Source organism: Protomyctophum bolini (genome assembly GCF_963924005.1).
Source record: "Protomyctophum bolini genome assembly, chromosome: 17".
Classification (NCBI taxonomy): domain Eukaryota; kingdom Metazoa; phylum Chordata; class Actinopteri; order Myctophiformes; family Myctophidae; genus Protomyctophum; species Protomyctophum bolini.
The window spans coordinates 6,299,109-6,316,828 of record NC_137878.1 but is presented as its reverse complement, the minus strand read 5'-3'; the positions used below and the strand labels follow the sequence as shown (position 1 = coordinate 6,316,828).

The 17,720-nt window shown below is 44.2% G+C and overlaps 1 protein-coding gene across 2 annotated transcripts in view; it reads left to right on the top strand.

The window, feature by feature from the left end:
• LOC308332402 (dolichyl-diphosphooligosaccharide--protein glycosyltransferase subunit STT3B-like) overlaps nucleotides 1-17,720 on the top strand; it is a 186,164-nt gene that overhangs the window by 165,979 nt on the left and 2,465 nt on the right. Inside the window, exons 14-16 of one of the 2 annotated variants that reach the window (XR_013965710.1) lie at nucleotides 373-486; nucleotides 4,911-5,117; nucleotides 7,672-9,110. Coding sequence is in view for 1 of the 2 variants with exons in the window: in XM_080788293.1 (XP_080644419.1) it covers nucleotides 373-486; nucleotides 4,911-5,117; nucleotides 7,672-7,749 (399 nt within the window). In the remaining variant the exon portion in view is untranslated. Of the gene's footprint in view, nucleotides 1-372; nucleotides 487-4,910; nucleotides 5,118-7,671; nucleotides 11,637-17,720 lie in introns of those variants that run through there. The other variant, XM_080788293.1, reaches the window with a different exon arrangement.

Sequence of the window (17,720 nt, the reverse complement as noted above, 5' to 3'; positions counted from 1 at the left end):
TGTGTGTGTGGGAGAGACGAGAGAGATTGATAAAGAGAGGGCGCTGCGCTCTCTTCAGCGCTGTGCTAATCATGTTCAAGGCGGATATCTCGTGTTGAATTGCAGCCTGGTTAAAAGCACTCGGAGAAATTAATTAATTAGAAACAAATGGTCCGGATGTTCGCTCGAAAATTCCTGCCGAAGTTCGAGTCCTAAAAACAGCGCTAGGGTACAGCCTTAATAATGATGCGAGTCCTTGGTGTGTACGTGTGTGTGTGTGTGTGTGTGTGTGTGTGTGCCGGGGGGTGTGATTCAAATCCAATCGTTCACTCTGCCTCCTCCTCTCCTCTCCCTTTCCTCTTCCTTTCCTCGTGCCCTTCATGTGTCCTCCAGGAGAGCGACTACTTCACTCCTCAGGGAGAGTTCAGGGTGGATAAAGCGGGTTCGCCCACACTGCTCAACTGCCTCATGTACAAGATGTCCTACTATCGCTTCGGGGAAATGCAGGTGAGTTCACGCAACACAAAAGCCGAGAAGCTGTCATGGTTTATGCAGTTCAAGCACGAGAGGCTGCATCCAAGGGATTTTCTTTGGCTGCAGCCGAGAGAACCCAATAAATAAACATTTGGCGGTTTTATGCGAGGCTGTAACTGAGTTCTTGGTGCTGTAAAGGCTCTTCCGGAGCTTCTATACAAGTTTTAACACTATATAGGGGTGCTCCAATCAGGCTTGGTGGGTCGGATCACAGATTTTGTTCCCGCTCGGTCGGCCGATATTGTGCTACGGTGGCAATTATTGCGACCGCAGGTTGCAGTTATCTATTAAATCGTGCATTTCCCGTCAGTCACGCCCCATAATATGGCCATGCCTCGTGACATCACGTGATGTCGTCAATATTAAGCCCATATGGAGATCCAAGATGTCACCGATATTGGCCAGCAACTCTACATCTCACCTCAGACCCTTATATATGGATCTGACCTGGTCTGACATTCCATTATGTCGATCCTGCCCCATCCATCCTTCCCCTTCGATGTCTCCCTTCTGACTGATACCTGTCCATTTAAGCTCTAGACGGGCTTGCCCCAAAGTTAATAGTGCAGAAAAAAGAACTGGCGAAAACTGGAGTTTTCAACAGGCCCGAAAATGAAGACCTGGCCCTACCTGGGCCCTCATCAAACCATGTACACTCGAGACACTGCCCCCCGCTGCCACCCTTTGATCTTAGAACAGGAGCTGACCTGTTCTGACATTCCATGTGTTGGTCTGACCTCATCAAACCCTGTACACTCAAGACACGCTCCATATATATGGCCAGTACAGAATTCAGGGGGTGCGGAGCATGTCTAAAAGCCCATTAGTAGCCCCTAGAGTCCATGTTGCTCCACTTTACTCCCCACATAACCCTGCAGTAAGTGGTCTGAACTAATCAAGTATACGCCACGATTAGAGCCATGAGCTTGCGGTGCCGCTAGCAGGCTAATGGTTTTCCGATTAGCTAGCTTTTTTCTGATTTGTAGAGTCTTGTCAGTTGTATTCTATTATATTACACAGCAGGGTTTGTCAGTCTCACTGACGGTCGGCTCGAGCACTCCAAGCAGGAGGAGGAGGAGCGCATGCGAGGCTCCTCCTTGCCCCTTATCGGAGGAGAGAAATGCGCGGGAGAGATGCTGCCAGGCACTTCCTCCTCGTCCAAGCGGCGAGCTCGGCCACGAAGGCGTCTCCACAGACGACGGCGCAGCGGAATCGCTCGCTCCGTTCCGGTTTGCCACGCGGCCCCACGGACGAGACATGGCCACCTGCTGTGTCGAGACTGCATATACCGCCCCATGCGGGAGATTGAGAGATTGAAACGGATGATACATGGGGGGCACGGTGGCACAGTTGGTATAGTGCTGTGGGCTCACAGCTAGAAGGTCCTGGGTTCGATTCCCGCTCTGGACGCTGTGGGTGCTGGCGGCGTGTGGAGTTTGCATGTCCTCCCCGTGTCCCCTAGGGTATAGGCACCCTCACAAAGAACATGCAGTAATCCTGGTCTCTAAACTTCCTCCCCCTGGCCAGCCGGGGGTGCCTGATGGAGGGGACAAGAACTGGTTGGAATAACGTGTTCCTTCCACGCGCTATACGTCCAACCAGGGAAACTCCCCCCTGTCAGGTGTAAAGGAGCAACTTGGACACTCAGGCATGAAGGAAGCATGAGTTCAAGTCCGTTGCTCTCCCCTTGTCCCCCATGTATGGGGACTAGGTTGGCGGAGGGTGTTTGTAGAGCGCAGGATCACATTAGATGATTGACACAGGGTTGAAAAATGGGTTACAAAATAGTGAAAAAAAGAAAAGAAACAGAGGATACAGTGTGGGCAGTGGGGGGGAGAGAGAGAGAGATTGAGTTTGTGGGGGGGGGGGAATCTAACGACATGAAGTAGGACAAGGTGAATGCAGAGAGTCTCCATGTCCTTTCGCTCCGTTCTCTCTCTTCAGCCTGTAAAATTAAGAGCTTTAGCTATAATCACAATCTGTGGAGTGTTCTCGGACGCATGCAAGAAGGTATACTCCTTATACCCAACTTGAAATTGGCTGAAGGACCGTGAATCATTCATCCTGGAATCTTCCTGGGATTTATATTTTGACGATTATACGATTATGTATTAGGAATGCACGATAATTATCGGCCCGATATCAGGAATTAAGATATGCAGATTACATTATTAATAGGCTTGATTATATATATATATATTCTTTATTATATATTTTTTCCATATGCTTGCAGTTCTGCTAAATGATTAGTTTATCTGCTGGCAAAGCACCCAGAGGCTTTTGGATCTGCTGCTTTGGTCAAAGCTATGTTATCCCATTTACTGTAGGCCTGACGTCGAAATAAATAAAGAAAAGTCTTCTAAATCCTCCAGTTTTCTGAAATAAATATTTTCACGATTTCTCAAAAATAGCAGACCTACAAGCTATGAGCTTGTAGATCTGCTATTTTTTCAATAGCTAATATAACATAATGTTTAAAACACCAAAAAGGGGGAACCCAAAATTGGGTTAAATGTACCGTTACTCACTAGTGGTAGTGTGTCTATTTATTATCGGTTATTATTATATTATTATTATTATTATTATTATAATACTAATATTATATTAGTATCGGGGTCTTGAGAAGCTGGAAGTTATCTATCGGTAGCAGTTTCAAAAGAATCTATATCGTGCCTCCCTAATAATATGTATATAATTTCTATACATATTCCAGTGGTATATACAGTATATAGAGCAGGGGTCCTCAACAGGCGGTCCGTGACGGGACCGCGGCACACCTCACCGCGGACCAAATGGACAAATCACAGAAAACAATTCAAAATCTGCGAGTTACCACGACTGCGAGTTGAACTATCCGTTGTGTTCCCTGAATGCAGCAGCGCAGCTGAGTGTGGACCGACTAACGGTGTGTGCCTGTGTATTATGGGCTGGCATGTCCATGACGATGATTGGCTGTTGGCTTGGGTCGGAGTCACACATTGGCTCGCGGCACGTGTCGGCCTCATACACAAAACAACAAAAGGGTGACTGAAGACGAGCTGCGGACGCGCAGTATAGGTTTGGAGTTGCAGTGCAGCAAGAGTGTGTTCGCTCGTACCGGCACTTTGCCAGCTGTTCAACGGTAGTAGAACGCGATTACATTTTTAATGAATCACAATGGCATGTTCTATAAGTTCACTGGTAGTACTAAGAGAAAGTTTGACAGTGCCCACGCGCCACTTAAAGGGCCGTGGGTTTTGGGTATGGGTAAGCAATTCTCTGTTGCTGAAATAATAAAATAATGTTGGACACCATGTTTGATGGCAAAGAAAAGGAGGAAAGGATGACAGCTAAAATAAAGCAAATCCCACTCTCAGATTCCACAGCCACCAGAGTTACCAGACGTACTGAATTACAACTCAATCAACTCTAGATTTAGTCGACTAAATTCTTATGATATTTTAGTCGACTAAAACGAGACCAACACTAAAACATTCCAGGGGACTAAAATGTGACTACAACTAAATGAAAACTATATTCAAGAGACTATGACTAAAAACTAAAATCAAAATGTGCTGTCCAAGTCAACACTGGAGAGATTGGAGAGAATCAAAGCACAAAGGGCTGAGCGCTAGCCACACACTACGATTATAAAGTCATCAAAGGGTTGAATGCTAGCTATTGGCTACGCTACAATGTAATGCCATCAAAGGGAAGACCATGTCGCATGTATTCCATCTTCTTTCATATTCTACGTTTCTTCTTTCTCTGACTTTCACTCATACGGACACTGTGAGTGACGGTAGCAATTCACCCGCATTGAGAGTTTGAGTTAGCTTTTGCCCCAGATGCTCAGGTTTTCGTGAGATAAACACTACCTCCCTCCTTCAGTTTCTCCAAAGAGCTCATAGCATTACGTGCACAGCTATGGTAGCAGCAGTGCAGCTATAAGCTAGCTGTACATGGATGGAAATGAGGTTTTATTTGTTTGTTAGACCTGGTCGCTGAACCTGCAGCCAAAGCACTGCTTATAAATTTCTCGTAACCCTTGTAACTTTTTGTTTTACTTTTTTTAATCTGATAACTATAGTTATACTGTTTCTTTGTAACCTTTCATAAATTATATTCTCTTTTACTTTTGTTATTTTAACCCCTATTGACTACTTTTCGCGATTCGATGATTGTGAGCTTGTAGCTACTTTTTAGTAACATTTTGCAAAAGAAAAATCAGACCAGTCTGAAGTGAGTGCTCCCTGTTGGTACTCTAAACATAGGGACACGTACTCTAAGCATAGGGACATTGCTACTAAAACATATCTACTGTACATTGACAAAGCAGTTAAAGCACATTGTATCATTTCAATATGTCCGCTTTCAAGTTTCAAGCATATTATAAATGTTATGCTTGTTCCCTCAAGCTGGACTTCCGGACGCCGCCTGGCTTTGACCGGACGCGTAACGCGGAGATCGGCAACAAAGACATCAAGTTCCGACATCTGGAGGAGGCCTTCACCTCGGAACACTGGCTGGTCAGAATCTACAAGGTCAAGGGCCTGGACAACAGGGAACCCCTGGACCACAAGCTGCGTAGTGTCCTCCCCAAGCAGAAGTACACATCCAAGAAGGTATAGTTTAACCCATGTAGACCGGAGGATGCATCTGTGTCACCTTATTATAGCTTTTAACTGACTTTAACCATTGTTTTAAACGTTAGCTGTTGAAAAGTAGCAGATCACTGTCCCGCGCTATGAGCTACGAGCTATGTGCTGCGCTATGAGCTATGAGCCGCGCTATGAGCTATGAGCTATGAGCCGCGCTATGGGCTATGGTGCCGATCTACAAGTTGTTAGCTTGTAGATTGGCTATTTCCAACAAAATCTCACCTGTTTTTGCCTATCGTCAAAAAGAAACGATCTACAATCATAGATGCGCTCCTATATTATTTATATACGGTACAACATCATTTGCTTTCTTCCTGAACTTCAAACAACGGATTACATTTCTAATCTAGCCGTACAGTCTGACTTGGTAAACGGATGAGATCAAAATAAATGGAAACCGACTTTGAGAATATGACTTCTATATACTGTATACGTAAATTGGAATAATTTTGTTATCGTTCTAAAAGTTAAGCCCCTGGCAAACTCAGTCGTGAGCACCCTGTTTGGGCACATGTTAACTTCATTTCCAAAGCGTGCGTGATCAACTTAGTGCCAGACAGTGTAATGGCCTCTACATAGTCCGTTTTGAGTCAAACGGACACAAAAAAACGCAAGCTTATTTTATACATATATAGTCGCTTACGTCGGTCTATTATAATCTTTAATGTGCAAGCATCTACTCGCCCACTAGATGGCAGCTGTATATAATGAGTGGTACACTATATCATCAATCGAAGTAGGCTATATACCACTGCCGATCCACGAGCTCACACCACGACGCTTGCCAGCTTGAAACTTGTTCATTCTAAATGAATTGACCCAGTTCTGCGTCTTTTGCTAGTGCTGTAATCAATTAATCATTGCGTTCGCACGGGGCATATTGCAGTCTACCATTCATTGTCAAAGGAAGTCGCTAGTGGGTGATCATCAGCAACGGAAAACGACTCTGCAAGGCACTTAACACTGCCATTGTTTTCACGTGATATTGTATGCAGCTAATGGTAATAATGAAAGCATAGACTAAGTCGACAATTATTTCCACCAGGCCGGGGGAGGGGATTGTGTTTTCGACCCGGTTCGTCCATGTGTGTCTGCCTGTCTGTCTGTCTGTCTGTGAGAAGCTCTCGGGTACCGCTGGGCCAATATGTGTGAATCTTTCACACTCCCAGCATATGTTATATAACAGGACACTTGGATCGTGATTCGGTTCCCCAAACAGGCCACTGCCATTGTTTTCACGTGATATTGTATGCAGCTAATGGTAATAATGAAAGCATAGACTAAGTCGACAATTATTTCCACCAGGCCGGGGGAGGGGATTGTGTTTTCGACCCGGTTCGTCCATGTGTGTCTGCCTGTCTGTCTGTCTGTCTGTGAGAAGCTCTCGGGTACCGCTGGGCCAATAATGTGTGAATCTTTCACACTCCCAGCATATGTTATATAACAGGACACTTGGATCGTGATTCGGTTCCCCAAACAGGCCACGCGAATCTCCGCTTTACAACAAGCTTTCTATAAAGCACCCGTTTTGCTGCTACTCCTACATATTTTGCCCAAAACTCAGCAGGCCATCAAAGCCTGTTAGGCAGTATGCTTAAAGGGTGTGTGTGTGTGTGTGTGTGTGCGTGTGTGTGTGTGTGTGTGTGTGTGCGTGCATGCGTTAAATAGCACTATATTCTTTTTATTTTTACGTTTTTTTTAGTTTGTTGATAGTGAACAGTAGACAGACAGGAAAGGGGGAGAGAGATGGAGAGTGACAAGCAGCAAAGGCCGTCAGGCTCGGGAGTCGAACCCGCGACGCACCGTCCGGCTGGTTCGGCAGCCTAGGTGCCCAGACGGTTGAGCTAACCATCTGGGCAAATAGCACTATTATTCTGATGGTAACTGTTGTGGCCATTTTGTTGGTTCCAAACATTTCTACCATAGCCAACAAACCCACTGATGCACTCAGGGATTAAGGATGTACGCAGACATAAGAAACAGATTGTCCACAGGTTCAATGTCTTTTTGGTTTGCATTTACTTTCTAAAGTGCAGTGAATGATACATTACAAACAGGCACATCTTCTCTTCCTTGTTATGGCATGATCTCTGTTCTGTCTGTCAGGTAAAAACCATTTGTCCACTAGGTGCATGCCGCTCCCCAATCACCCAGGCCTACTTATAGCCTCTGTCAAGCAATTAGGCCTGGGGAGGCGTGCCCCTGTTGTCCAAACAATAATTCAATTATAACCCATCAAACTAAAGCCCAATAATGCCAAATTGCTACAACAATTGTGATTAATAATAATAATAATAAGTAGACATACATAAACAGTGAGGATGGCTTCTACAGTAACCATTGCTATGGAACATTTTATTCATTAACAAGGGTCTCCCCATCTCTCCAGCTCTTTTGAATAGAATAGATATTTTCAGCCTCAGGTCTGGATACCAACTCAGTGAGTGAGCATAATTATTTGATATTGTGTCAGTCCGTACAATACTGCATTTTATTTATTTTCATTATTTTTTTACAGACTGCCAAGAGGAAGCGAGGACACATCAAGAACAAGTTGGTCCTGAAGAAAGGCAAGAAGCTAAACGGAAAGAAATGATGAAAGATGACTCTTATTTGAAAAACACAGGAAAGAAGCAAGTTGCAAGAGTGCAACTCGCAAAGAAGCCTCTAGCAACCAATGAAGTAGAACACGGTGTGGCTCCCTCAGACTGCCCCCGTGTGGTGGGGAGGTTGAAGTATCATATAATGGCTAGCTCCAGAAAATGTTGTCCATTTTAAATCTCTAAGGACCGTCGTCTTAGTCTTTTCTTTTAATGATTTATTTTTTTGTTTAGTTCTTTGCTTAATTATCTTGTACTTGAATGGGAAGGCACAGAGCAGCTTCAGTTGATTTGTGTTTTATGGTAAATAAATTAAATGCTCATCTGAATTGAGGGGTGGTGGGGGGGGGGGGGGGGGGGGGGGTAAGAGGAGTCTGGGAGCGTTTGCACCAAAGAGCCTTGACTTTTACTCCTCAGCACATGACTAATTTATGTTTTCGTGAGAATCAGGGTACGGTGTAGGACGATACTTGGTTCCTGACGCGTGTACAGAGGAGCGTATGCGATATGGAGGAACGCCACACAGCTCACCTGTAACATTAACCTTTTTAGTTCATCATCTTTCATTAGGTGTTTTCAAACGGGCAGTGATTAACGCACCTATAGTAATTCATTTCCAATGAGACCTGCGTTTCTGTACACGCGGAGAAGTCGAGGGGGCGACAAGTTCGACAACGCAAGCCTATTTACGTGGGCGCCGTCCCGTGAAATTGTCGCGCGCGCGTGCTCGTTTCGTGCACCTTGGCGACTGAACAGACCTGGAGTTTGGGGGTTTTTTTACGCTTGTGTTGTCGCGCCCCTCATTAGCAGACCTGGAGCAGAGCTGACGTTTATCCAGGCGACAACGTCTGCGTTAACACATTTGACTACATAGCCAGCTAAACCCACATTATAATCCATGTTCTTCCCCTGCTTAATACGCTAAACCCGCTATTTGTTTTACGTGTTTATTTCGCCGTTTTTTTTAATAATTTAAAAGAAATAGCGGATTTGTCGCGGACCTGGTGACGAGGCCGACGCGTTATGATGACGTCACCGGGAATCGACCCGTGCACTGGGCTGCAAGGGGCTTCTGGGAAAATGAGTTCAATGCAAGTTGAACGGTGGTTTTCACTGGGCTCCATGCGTTTGTTGTTCTTCCCCCCCATCACGACGGTGGATTATCTTTCGGTTCGACAACAAGCCATTGGACTATTTTCACGGGGATTGATCATGGATCAAAGGCGCAAATACTTCGGCGTATGCTCCAAATAATCCTGGCAGCCTCGGTATGTGTCATATTTAAATATAAATAAAGCGCGGAAAATCAATGCCCATCTGAAAGGACCTATACAGTATATTTTATTTGATGCGTGTGGTTGGCTCTTTTGTGCTGTTCGACAAAGTCTTTAGAAGAAGAAAAAAAAAACATGGCCTAATATGTAAATATGTTATGTATAGAAAATGTTTTAAAAAGGGTTATAATATATTGGAGTATTGTGGTGATTTCTTTTTTCTTTTCATTTTTTTTTTTTTATATGCAGATAAAATGTTTTCTCTCTCTGTTTAATTTCATGTGAGATTAATGTTATTTTCATTTTGTTTTTCAACAGACAGAACAGCGAATGCAATAATTCTAGTTCGGAGGGACGTGAGACTTTTGTGGAAAGAACGAATGTGAATTTTTTTACGACGACGTTCTCTCTCCCCCCCCCCCCCCCCCCCCCCCCCACATTTCTCCCTTCAGAAGTCTAGATTGTATATTCTGCTGCTAGGGGGTTTCAGAATAAATATGGAAATGAGCGACCCGTAGCGGTTGTAAATCAGCCACTTCTTGGCGTCCTGTTGGAGGGGAGCGCTGCTGTGGTTCAACTGGGGCAGCCCCCGTTGCCTCATTATAGCGCTTTCCATCACGTTGATGTGTGACTTTCGGTCTTCTTTTGGCGTCAACGTGCTGACACAAAGTATTCCGCACTATAGTAGAAATCAAGACGCAATATGTTGGGGGAAGTGAAGGGGGGGCGACGGTCCGTGTACAGGCGTTCATGCAGGCAACTCGATATACTATAGGAACTTAAAGCTGCAATCCATAACCTAAAAATGGCTTGCCCGGAACTTGAACCCGCGGGGACTCTCCTGCCCCTCGCGCCAACGTTTTACCGTCAAGCTATAGGAGTTGTGCTTTGCCCAACAAAAAGCACTGAGGTCATAATATTATGGTCATGCGAGAGCAAAGGCACCAAGGTGTACGTCGACGTTGTCGACTCTGTCCTGCACGATTCACAGGAGAGTTGCACAGCTCATATCTGCATGTCGGCGGATTCTGAAGAATCAACCTGAGACCGTTCAAGAGGAGTAATCGGGACATAGACGGAGATGGTCAAGTCACGCTTAGCGTCGTGTGTGCCTTTCTTGATTGAACGCAACGGCACACCTATTCTGTGTCTTGTCCTGAAGTAGTCGTGAAAATCCTTTCCTCCTTGCCACAGTGGCACTTGGGAGGACAAAACAGGATGATCTTTTTAGAGGCCTCGTTTTAAGCAGGCCTCTGAAGTATCGGGACAATTGTGTGTTATTTCAGATTGTTTTGCAATTCACTATGAATGTTTAAAGCAGGAATTACTTAATTTCACCAGATACGATGCAAAGTACTATGCTTAAATGTATGTGTCACTCTAGCAACGACTCGGGTGAGTCCGGTTGATTAAATCTCTGAGCGGAGAATGTTACAAGTTACCAGGACGTCCTTGCGTTTGGAGAGTTGTTCCCTGCTACGGGTGGAGCATACGCAGGCTGACTATACCATGCCTGCCTCAAGACATGTCCAAAACGAGAGGGACTGATGGCACAGATAAGTCACGAAGACTAATAACACATTAAACTGGTGTCGCTTGGGGAACCTTGATTGGCTCAGGCACACGCCTCTGTTTTAGTAGGAAATGAATGTTGCAAAAACCATTACAGCTGGCCCTTACCATACAGGTTGGTTAACGTAAGGTTTCATTTCACTATAACGAGTTATGGATTGTAGCTTTAATTTGAACCGGAGTACGTTATTGAAGTTAGTATGCTGTTCGGTTCACTGCGTGCCATCGTGGATGTCCGGCTTTTATCCGAACCTTCCTATGAACTCTAAAGCCCGCTATAATACAGTATACTTAGTCGTATATGATGGTGGCCCACGCCAAAAAATACGCGATCTACGAGCTCACGATGTACGATTAACTACACATCAGTCATATCCCTCTAGGCAACAGTACTGTTCTCATCTCTTCAGGTGCTGCAGATGTCTTTGTTGAGTTCCGGAAGCTTTGATATAGTGTGTTTTTTGGAATAAAGGAAACCCACACCGTGTGAACAAGGCTTCTGTTTCAAGTCATGCACCGTTATGTCATTCAAGAGGATGTTTTTGTATCAGCCGTCTGTATGTATTCTCATTTGTCCCCCCCCACCCTTTATGTAGGACGTTGTTTTGCTTTGAAGTTGTTTGCTGAAACGACGTGTTGTGCCACTTTTACAAGCCTCTGCAAAATAGTTTCCACAGCACCGTTGTTTAACAATGTTTTCAGTTTTATCTGTCAAAAAGACAGAGTTTGGACTAATTAAGCCTTAATATACGAGACAGAAAGTGTACAGATTTCTCTTATCTTTTTAATGAGTTCATTTTGTGTTTTCTCTTTTTTTATTTTTTATTATCCAGGATGGTAAAAGTATTCCTGAATTTAGTTTTAGTTAATACTGTATATTGCAGTATACGTTCTGTTTCAAATCCTCCACAACATCTGATTTTCTTTCCTCAAACTGCTTGTCTCCGGGTCGCCCATTCAAGTTTACATTTTCACATTGCTGTTCAGTCATGGTTAAACAAAAGACAAGATTAAAACAATTCAAGTTTGTGTAAGTTGTGTCATTCTCATGGCTGGTTATTCAGACAAAATGTTTATCCTCCTTATCTTGTTTATTTATTCATGTGTTTATTTGTTCTTTGCTTTTTTTTTTACCCCTTTTTCTCCCCAATGTATAGTCGTTATGCCAATTCATTCTCCACACACTGTGTTGTCATTGCTGTTGTATCCTATACTGGCTCATCTGCCGGTGAGGAGCCCCCACGAGAAGCAGGGACAAATGTAATTGGGTTTGAGGCCCTGACAGGGGCTCCTGGGGCCCTTCATTGGTTTTTGATTTTGTTAAATTTAGGTAAAAGAAAAGATGTTTAAAAAATAATAAATGACTTTCAAGGTTAGGATGCATGCATGCATCCTGCAGTATTCAAAAAGTGTTAAGATTCTTCAAGATGTTGGGAAAACATTGTCAAGACCGGGAAACGATCCTATAACCTGTTCAGGATCTGAACCCAGTGACCCACTGAACCTATAATGATTGAACAGCTGAAATGGATAAATGCCAGAAAACGGGCTGTTGTTTCCATATAGTGGTTCATAAACATTCAAACATCTAGACAAGCAACGGCACACACAACACTGCAGATAAATATCCTGTTTTTCCTTTATATTATTTTGTTCTGTTACTCAACGCAGAAGGAAGACTAGAAAGGCAGCAGTCGGCTCACTGGGTAGAGATGCTGTCTACGTGGTTCAGAGGTTGTGAGCTAGCTTGAATCCCTGCACCCAACTCTTGGGTGGAATGCTAGTGTAAAGTAACCTTACTCTGCCATATTGCGGCAGTATTGATTTCATGATGCTAAGTAATTTACCATTGAGGTGCACACAACACACGAGGTCTATACATTTATTTATTTGGGGGGGGGGGCACAGATCTCGTACTACTACTCTAGGGCTACACTAAAATTCTGGTTATAATAGTATTATATTATGTGAATGTATCATAATTTTAAAACCTGTTACATCGTCTTCCATTTTAAAGGCCTCTGTACCCTATACTCGTCAGGTCGTCTTGGTACAGAGCGCCCCCATGTGCCTGTAAAGAGTGTAGACAATGATGTTCCCAAAAACCCCTTTTTTGGTCTTAAAGGGTGTGTGTGTGTGTGTGTGTGTGCGTGTGCGTGTGTGTGTGTGTGCGTGCATGCGTTAAATAGCACTATATTCTTTTTATTTTTACGTTTTTTTTAGTTTGTTGATAGTGAACAGTAGACAGACAGGAAAGGGGGAGAGAGATGGAGAGTGACAAGCAGCAAAGGCCGTCAGGCTCGGGAGTCGAACCCGCGACGCACCGTCCGGCTGGTTCGGCAGCCTAGGTGCCCAGACGGTTGAGCTAACCATCTGGGCAAATAGCACTATTATTCTGATGGTAACTGTTGTGGCCATTTTGTTGGTTCCAAACATTTCTACCATAGCCAACAAACCCACTGATGCACTCAGGGATTAAGGATGTACGCAGACATAAGAAACAGATTGTCCACAGGTTCAATGTCTTTTTGGTTTGCATTTACTTTCTAAAGTGCAGTGAATGATACATTACAAACAGGCACATCTTCTCTTCCTTGTTATGGCATGATCTCTGTTCTGTCTGTCAGGTAAAAACCATTTGTCCACTAGGTGCATGCCGCTCCCCAATCACCCAGGCCTACTTATAGCCTCTGTCAAGCAATTAGGCCTGGGGAGGCGTGCCCCTGTTGTCCAAACAATAATTCAATTATAACCCATCAAACTAAAGCCCAATAATGCCAAATTGCTACAACAATTGTGATTAATAATAATAATAATAAGTAGACATACATAAACAGTGAGGATGGCTTCTACAGTAACCATTGCTATGGAACATTTTATTCATTAACAAGGGTCTCCCCATCTCTCCAGCTCTTTTGAATAGAATAGATATTTTCAGCCTCAGGTCTGGATACCAACTCAGTGAGTGAGCATAATTATTTGATATTGTGTCAGTCCGTACAATACTGCATTTTATTTATTTTCATTATTTTTTTACAGACTGCCAAGAGGAAGCGAGGACACATCAAGAACAAGTTGGTCCTGAAGAAAGGCAAGAAGCTAAACGGAAAGAAATGATGAAAGATGACTCTTATTTGAAAAACACAGGAAAGAAGCAAGTTGCAAGAGTGCAACTCGCAAAGAAGCCTCTAGCAACCAATGAAGTAGAACACGGTGTGGCTCCCTCAGACTGCCCCCGTGTGGTGGGGAGGTTGAAGTATCATATAATGGCTAGCTCCAGAAAATGTTGTCCATTTTAAATCTCTAAGGACCGTCGTCTTAGTCTTTTCTTTTAATGATTTATTTTTTTGTTTAGTTCTTTGCTTAATTATCTTGTACTTGAATGGGAAGGCACAGAGCAGCTTCAGTTGATTTGTGTTTTATGGTAAATAAATTAAATGCTCATCTGAATTGAGGGGGGGGGGGGGGTAAGAGGAGTCTGGGAGCGTTTGCACCAAAGAGCCTTGACTTTTACTCCTCAGCACATGACTAATTTATGTTTTCGTGAGAATCAGGGTACGGTGTAGGACGATACTTGGTTCCTGACGCGTGTACAGAGGAGCGTATGCGATATGGAGGAACGCCACACAGCTCACCTGTAACATTAACCTTTTTAGTTCATCATCTTTCATTAGGTGTTTTCAAACGGGCAGTGATTAACGCACCTATAGTAATTCATTTCCAATGAGACCTGCGTTTCTGTACACGCGGAGAAGTCGAGGGGGCGACAAGTTCGACAACGCAAGCCTATTTACGTGGGCGCCGTCCCGTGAAATTGTCGCGCGCGCGTGCTCGTTTCGTGCACCTTGGCGACTGAACAGACCTGGAGTTTGGGGGTTTTTTTACGCTTGTGTTGTCGCGCCCAACAGACGAAATTAACACAATCGTCGAAACCAACGGCCTTCATCTGTTTCATTTGAATGTGAATAGCCTCAGTCGCAAACTGGCAGAGATCAGACATCTATTTCAAAACGGTAAGGCAAACATCCTGTGTTTTTCTGAAACTAAGCTTGACGAGTCCACTAAGGACCCAGAGATAGAAATAGAAAACTATACTGTCATTAGGAACGACAGAAACAGGCATGGTGGTGGCGTGTGCATGTATATTCACAAAGACACTGAATATGTTACTCGTACTGAATTACAGCATGATGAAATTGAAACTGTGTGGGTTGAATTAATTTTCAAAAATGCTAAATCAGTACTAGTTGGCACCGTCTATAGACCGCCTGATCAGCACGGGTTCTATGATATTCTTGAGGGGTGCTTAGCTGGGGAGGAATCTGTAGAGAAAATCCTGATTGGCGACTGGAATACGGACATGCATCGTAAGGAAGTGCCTGTGTTTAAATCGTTTAGTCGGCTCTGTGATCTGCATGGTTTCAGCCAGCTAATTACCCAACCCACAAGAGTGTGTGATTCTACTCAAACTGTCATTGATCTCATTCTGACCTCGGACAAATCCAGAATCTCCAAGAAAGGGGTTATTGTATGTGGGCTCAGTGATCATTTTATGATTTTCTGTACCCGCAAAATACAGAAACTAAAATTTGACTGTCACAAAACAGTCATATCTAGGGACCTCAAAACCTACTCTAGTGAGGCCTTTAACCTAGAACTGGAGAGACTGGATTGGTCCGATGTGCTCAGGAGCTCACTAGTCGAAGAAGCATGGCTTGGCTTTAAAACCAAATTTACAACAGTACTAAACAACATGGCTCCTCTGAGAACCATCAGGGTCAAAACCCGCTCGGAGCCATGGATGAATTCGGACATACTGACTGCAATGAAAGCCAGAGACAACAAATGCTCTGAACTTCTTAAATGCAAGTCCAAGCTAGCTAAGCGCTTCGACAGTGATCTCCAAACCAAACTGTGCATCCTTAAAACCCAATGTAACAAGCTAAGAAACGGTGTAATTGCCATGACCAAATCAGCCAAAAGTAACTTTATCAATGCTAAAGCCGAGGAAATCAAAAACAATCCTCGGGAGCTCTGGAAGCTACTAAACAACCAACTAGGCTGTGGTCAGAAACTTAAAACCAGGTTTACTAACATAAACATCAAATCAAATAACACCCTCATCACTGACAAGGTTGATGTAGCCAATCACTTGAACATCTTCTTTACAAACATTGCAACAATGCTGGTTAACAAACTGCCCTCCCACTCTGGGCGTTTTGGTGTAGAGCACATCAAAGGCTTCTACAAAAACCTAGGTGTTTGTAAAGACGATTTTAAAATGACAATGGTAACAACTGAGGAGGTACTTAAGAAACTGAGTGCCCTCCAACCCCACAAGGCCACTGGCCATGACAATATTCCCTCCAAATTTCTCAGAGACTCAGCCATTTCCATAGCTCCAGTCATCACCCACATAGTTAACCTCTCCATCAAACAAGGACAGGTCCCCAGAGATTTTAAACTGGCCAAAGTAACCCCCCTGTACAAAAAAGGGAGCAAATTAGAACCCGGCAACTACCGCCCTATTTCTATTCTAAGCTCCATCTCGAAAGTGATGGAAAAAATAGTCTATGAACAGGTTGAAAAGTATCTTGCCACTAATAAATTGTTGTACGAGTTCCAATCTGGTTTCAGAACATCCCACTCCACTGACACATGCCTTCTCTATTTGAGCGACCACATCAAACACGAGGTGGATGCTGGAAAATACTGCGGCATGGTCATGCTGGACCTCCAAAAGGCTTTTGACACCGTGAACCACTCCATACTGGTTAACAAGCTTAAAGCTATTGGTTTTGATAGCACATCAGTGAGCTGGATGCAATCCTACCTGGAGGGGAGAGAACAGATGGTGGAAGTGAACGGAACACTGTCCCCCCCCCTCCCAGTGAGCTGTGGCGTCCCACAAGGAAGCATACTAGGGCCTTTACTGTTCCTAATATATGTAAACGACATGACTTCAGCTTGTGACTGCAACTTGTTCCTGTTCGCAGACGACTCAGCACTGCTGGTCTCGGACAGGAACAAACTGCAGGTTGAAAAGACCCTCAGCTCTGAACTCGGTAGAATCTGCACCTGGCTCGCTGATAACAAACTATCCTTACACCTGGGAAAAACTGAATCCATTCTCTTCGGATCAAATAGTAATCTCAAAAAGGCAGATGGCTTCTTGGTTAGAGTTGGTGATGATATTATCACACGGAAGGATCAAATTACCTACCTAGGTTCCATCCTGGAGGCCAATCTTTCCGGTGATAAGATGGCCACCAACGTAATCAAAAAAGTCAATCAAAGAACAAGATTCCTCTACAGGATCTCCTCACTGGTCGACAAAAACACCTTGAAGACCTTAACAGGAGCCCTTGTACAAGGTTTCTTTGACTATGCATCCACCTCCTGGTACCACAGCACCTCAAAGGCCCTTAAAACAAGGCTCCAGACCTCCCAAAACAAACTGGTCAGGCTCCTACTTGGCCTCACCCCCCGAACCCACCTCACCCCTGCCCACTTTGACAGGCTGGGATGGCTTAGGGTCGACGACAGAGTACAGCATCTTGCAATGGGTCTGGTCCACAAGATTAGATACACCACCAAGATACCCATGTACCTGTCTAAATACTTCCTTAATGTAAACGAAGTCCACACCCACAACACCAGAGGGAGTGCAACAAACCATGTACAACCCAGATTCGGCACAAACAAGGGACTAAATTCTTTTCGCTCCTATGCGACCAAAATGTGGAACGCCCTACCAACAGTCATTAAGACATGTGAATCCCTTGGCTCCTTCAAAACTGCTCTCAAAGGGCACCTACGGATGGCTGCAATTCGAAACTGGCCTCTGTAAAAGCTGAATTTGTATCTGGATTGTACTATGTTTTTGTATGGACGTGGTGTTGGGTGCCTGCACATATGCACACATGGCATCAACGCATGGTGTTGTGTGCAGGCGCCCTACACTCTGTCCTTGTACTATGGATTGTACTATGTTTTTGTATGGACGTGGTGTTGGGTGCCTGCACATATGCACACATGGCATCAACGCATGGTGTTGTGTGCAGGCGCCCTACACTCTGTCTTTCGTTTTCTTTTCTTTTATCCCCCTGTTCCCCTCACTG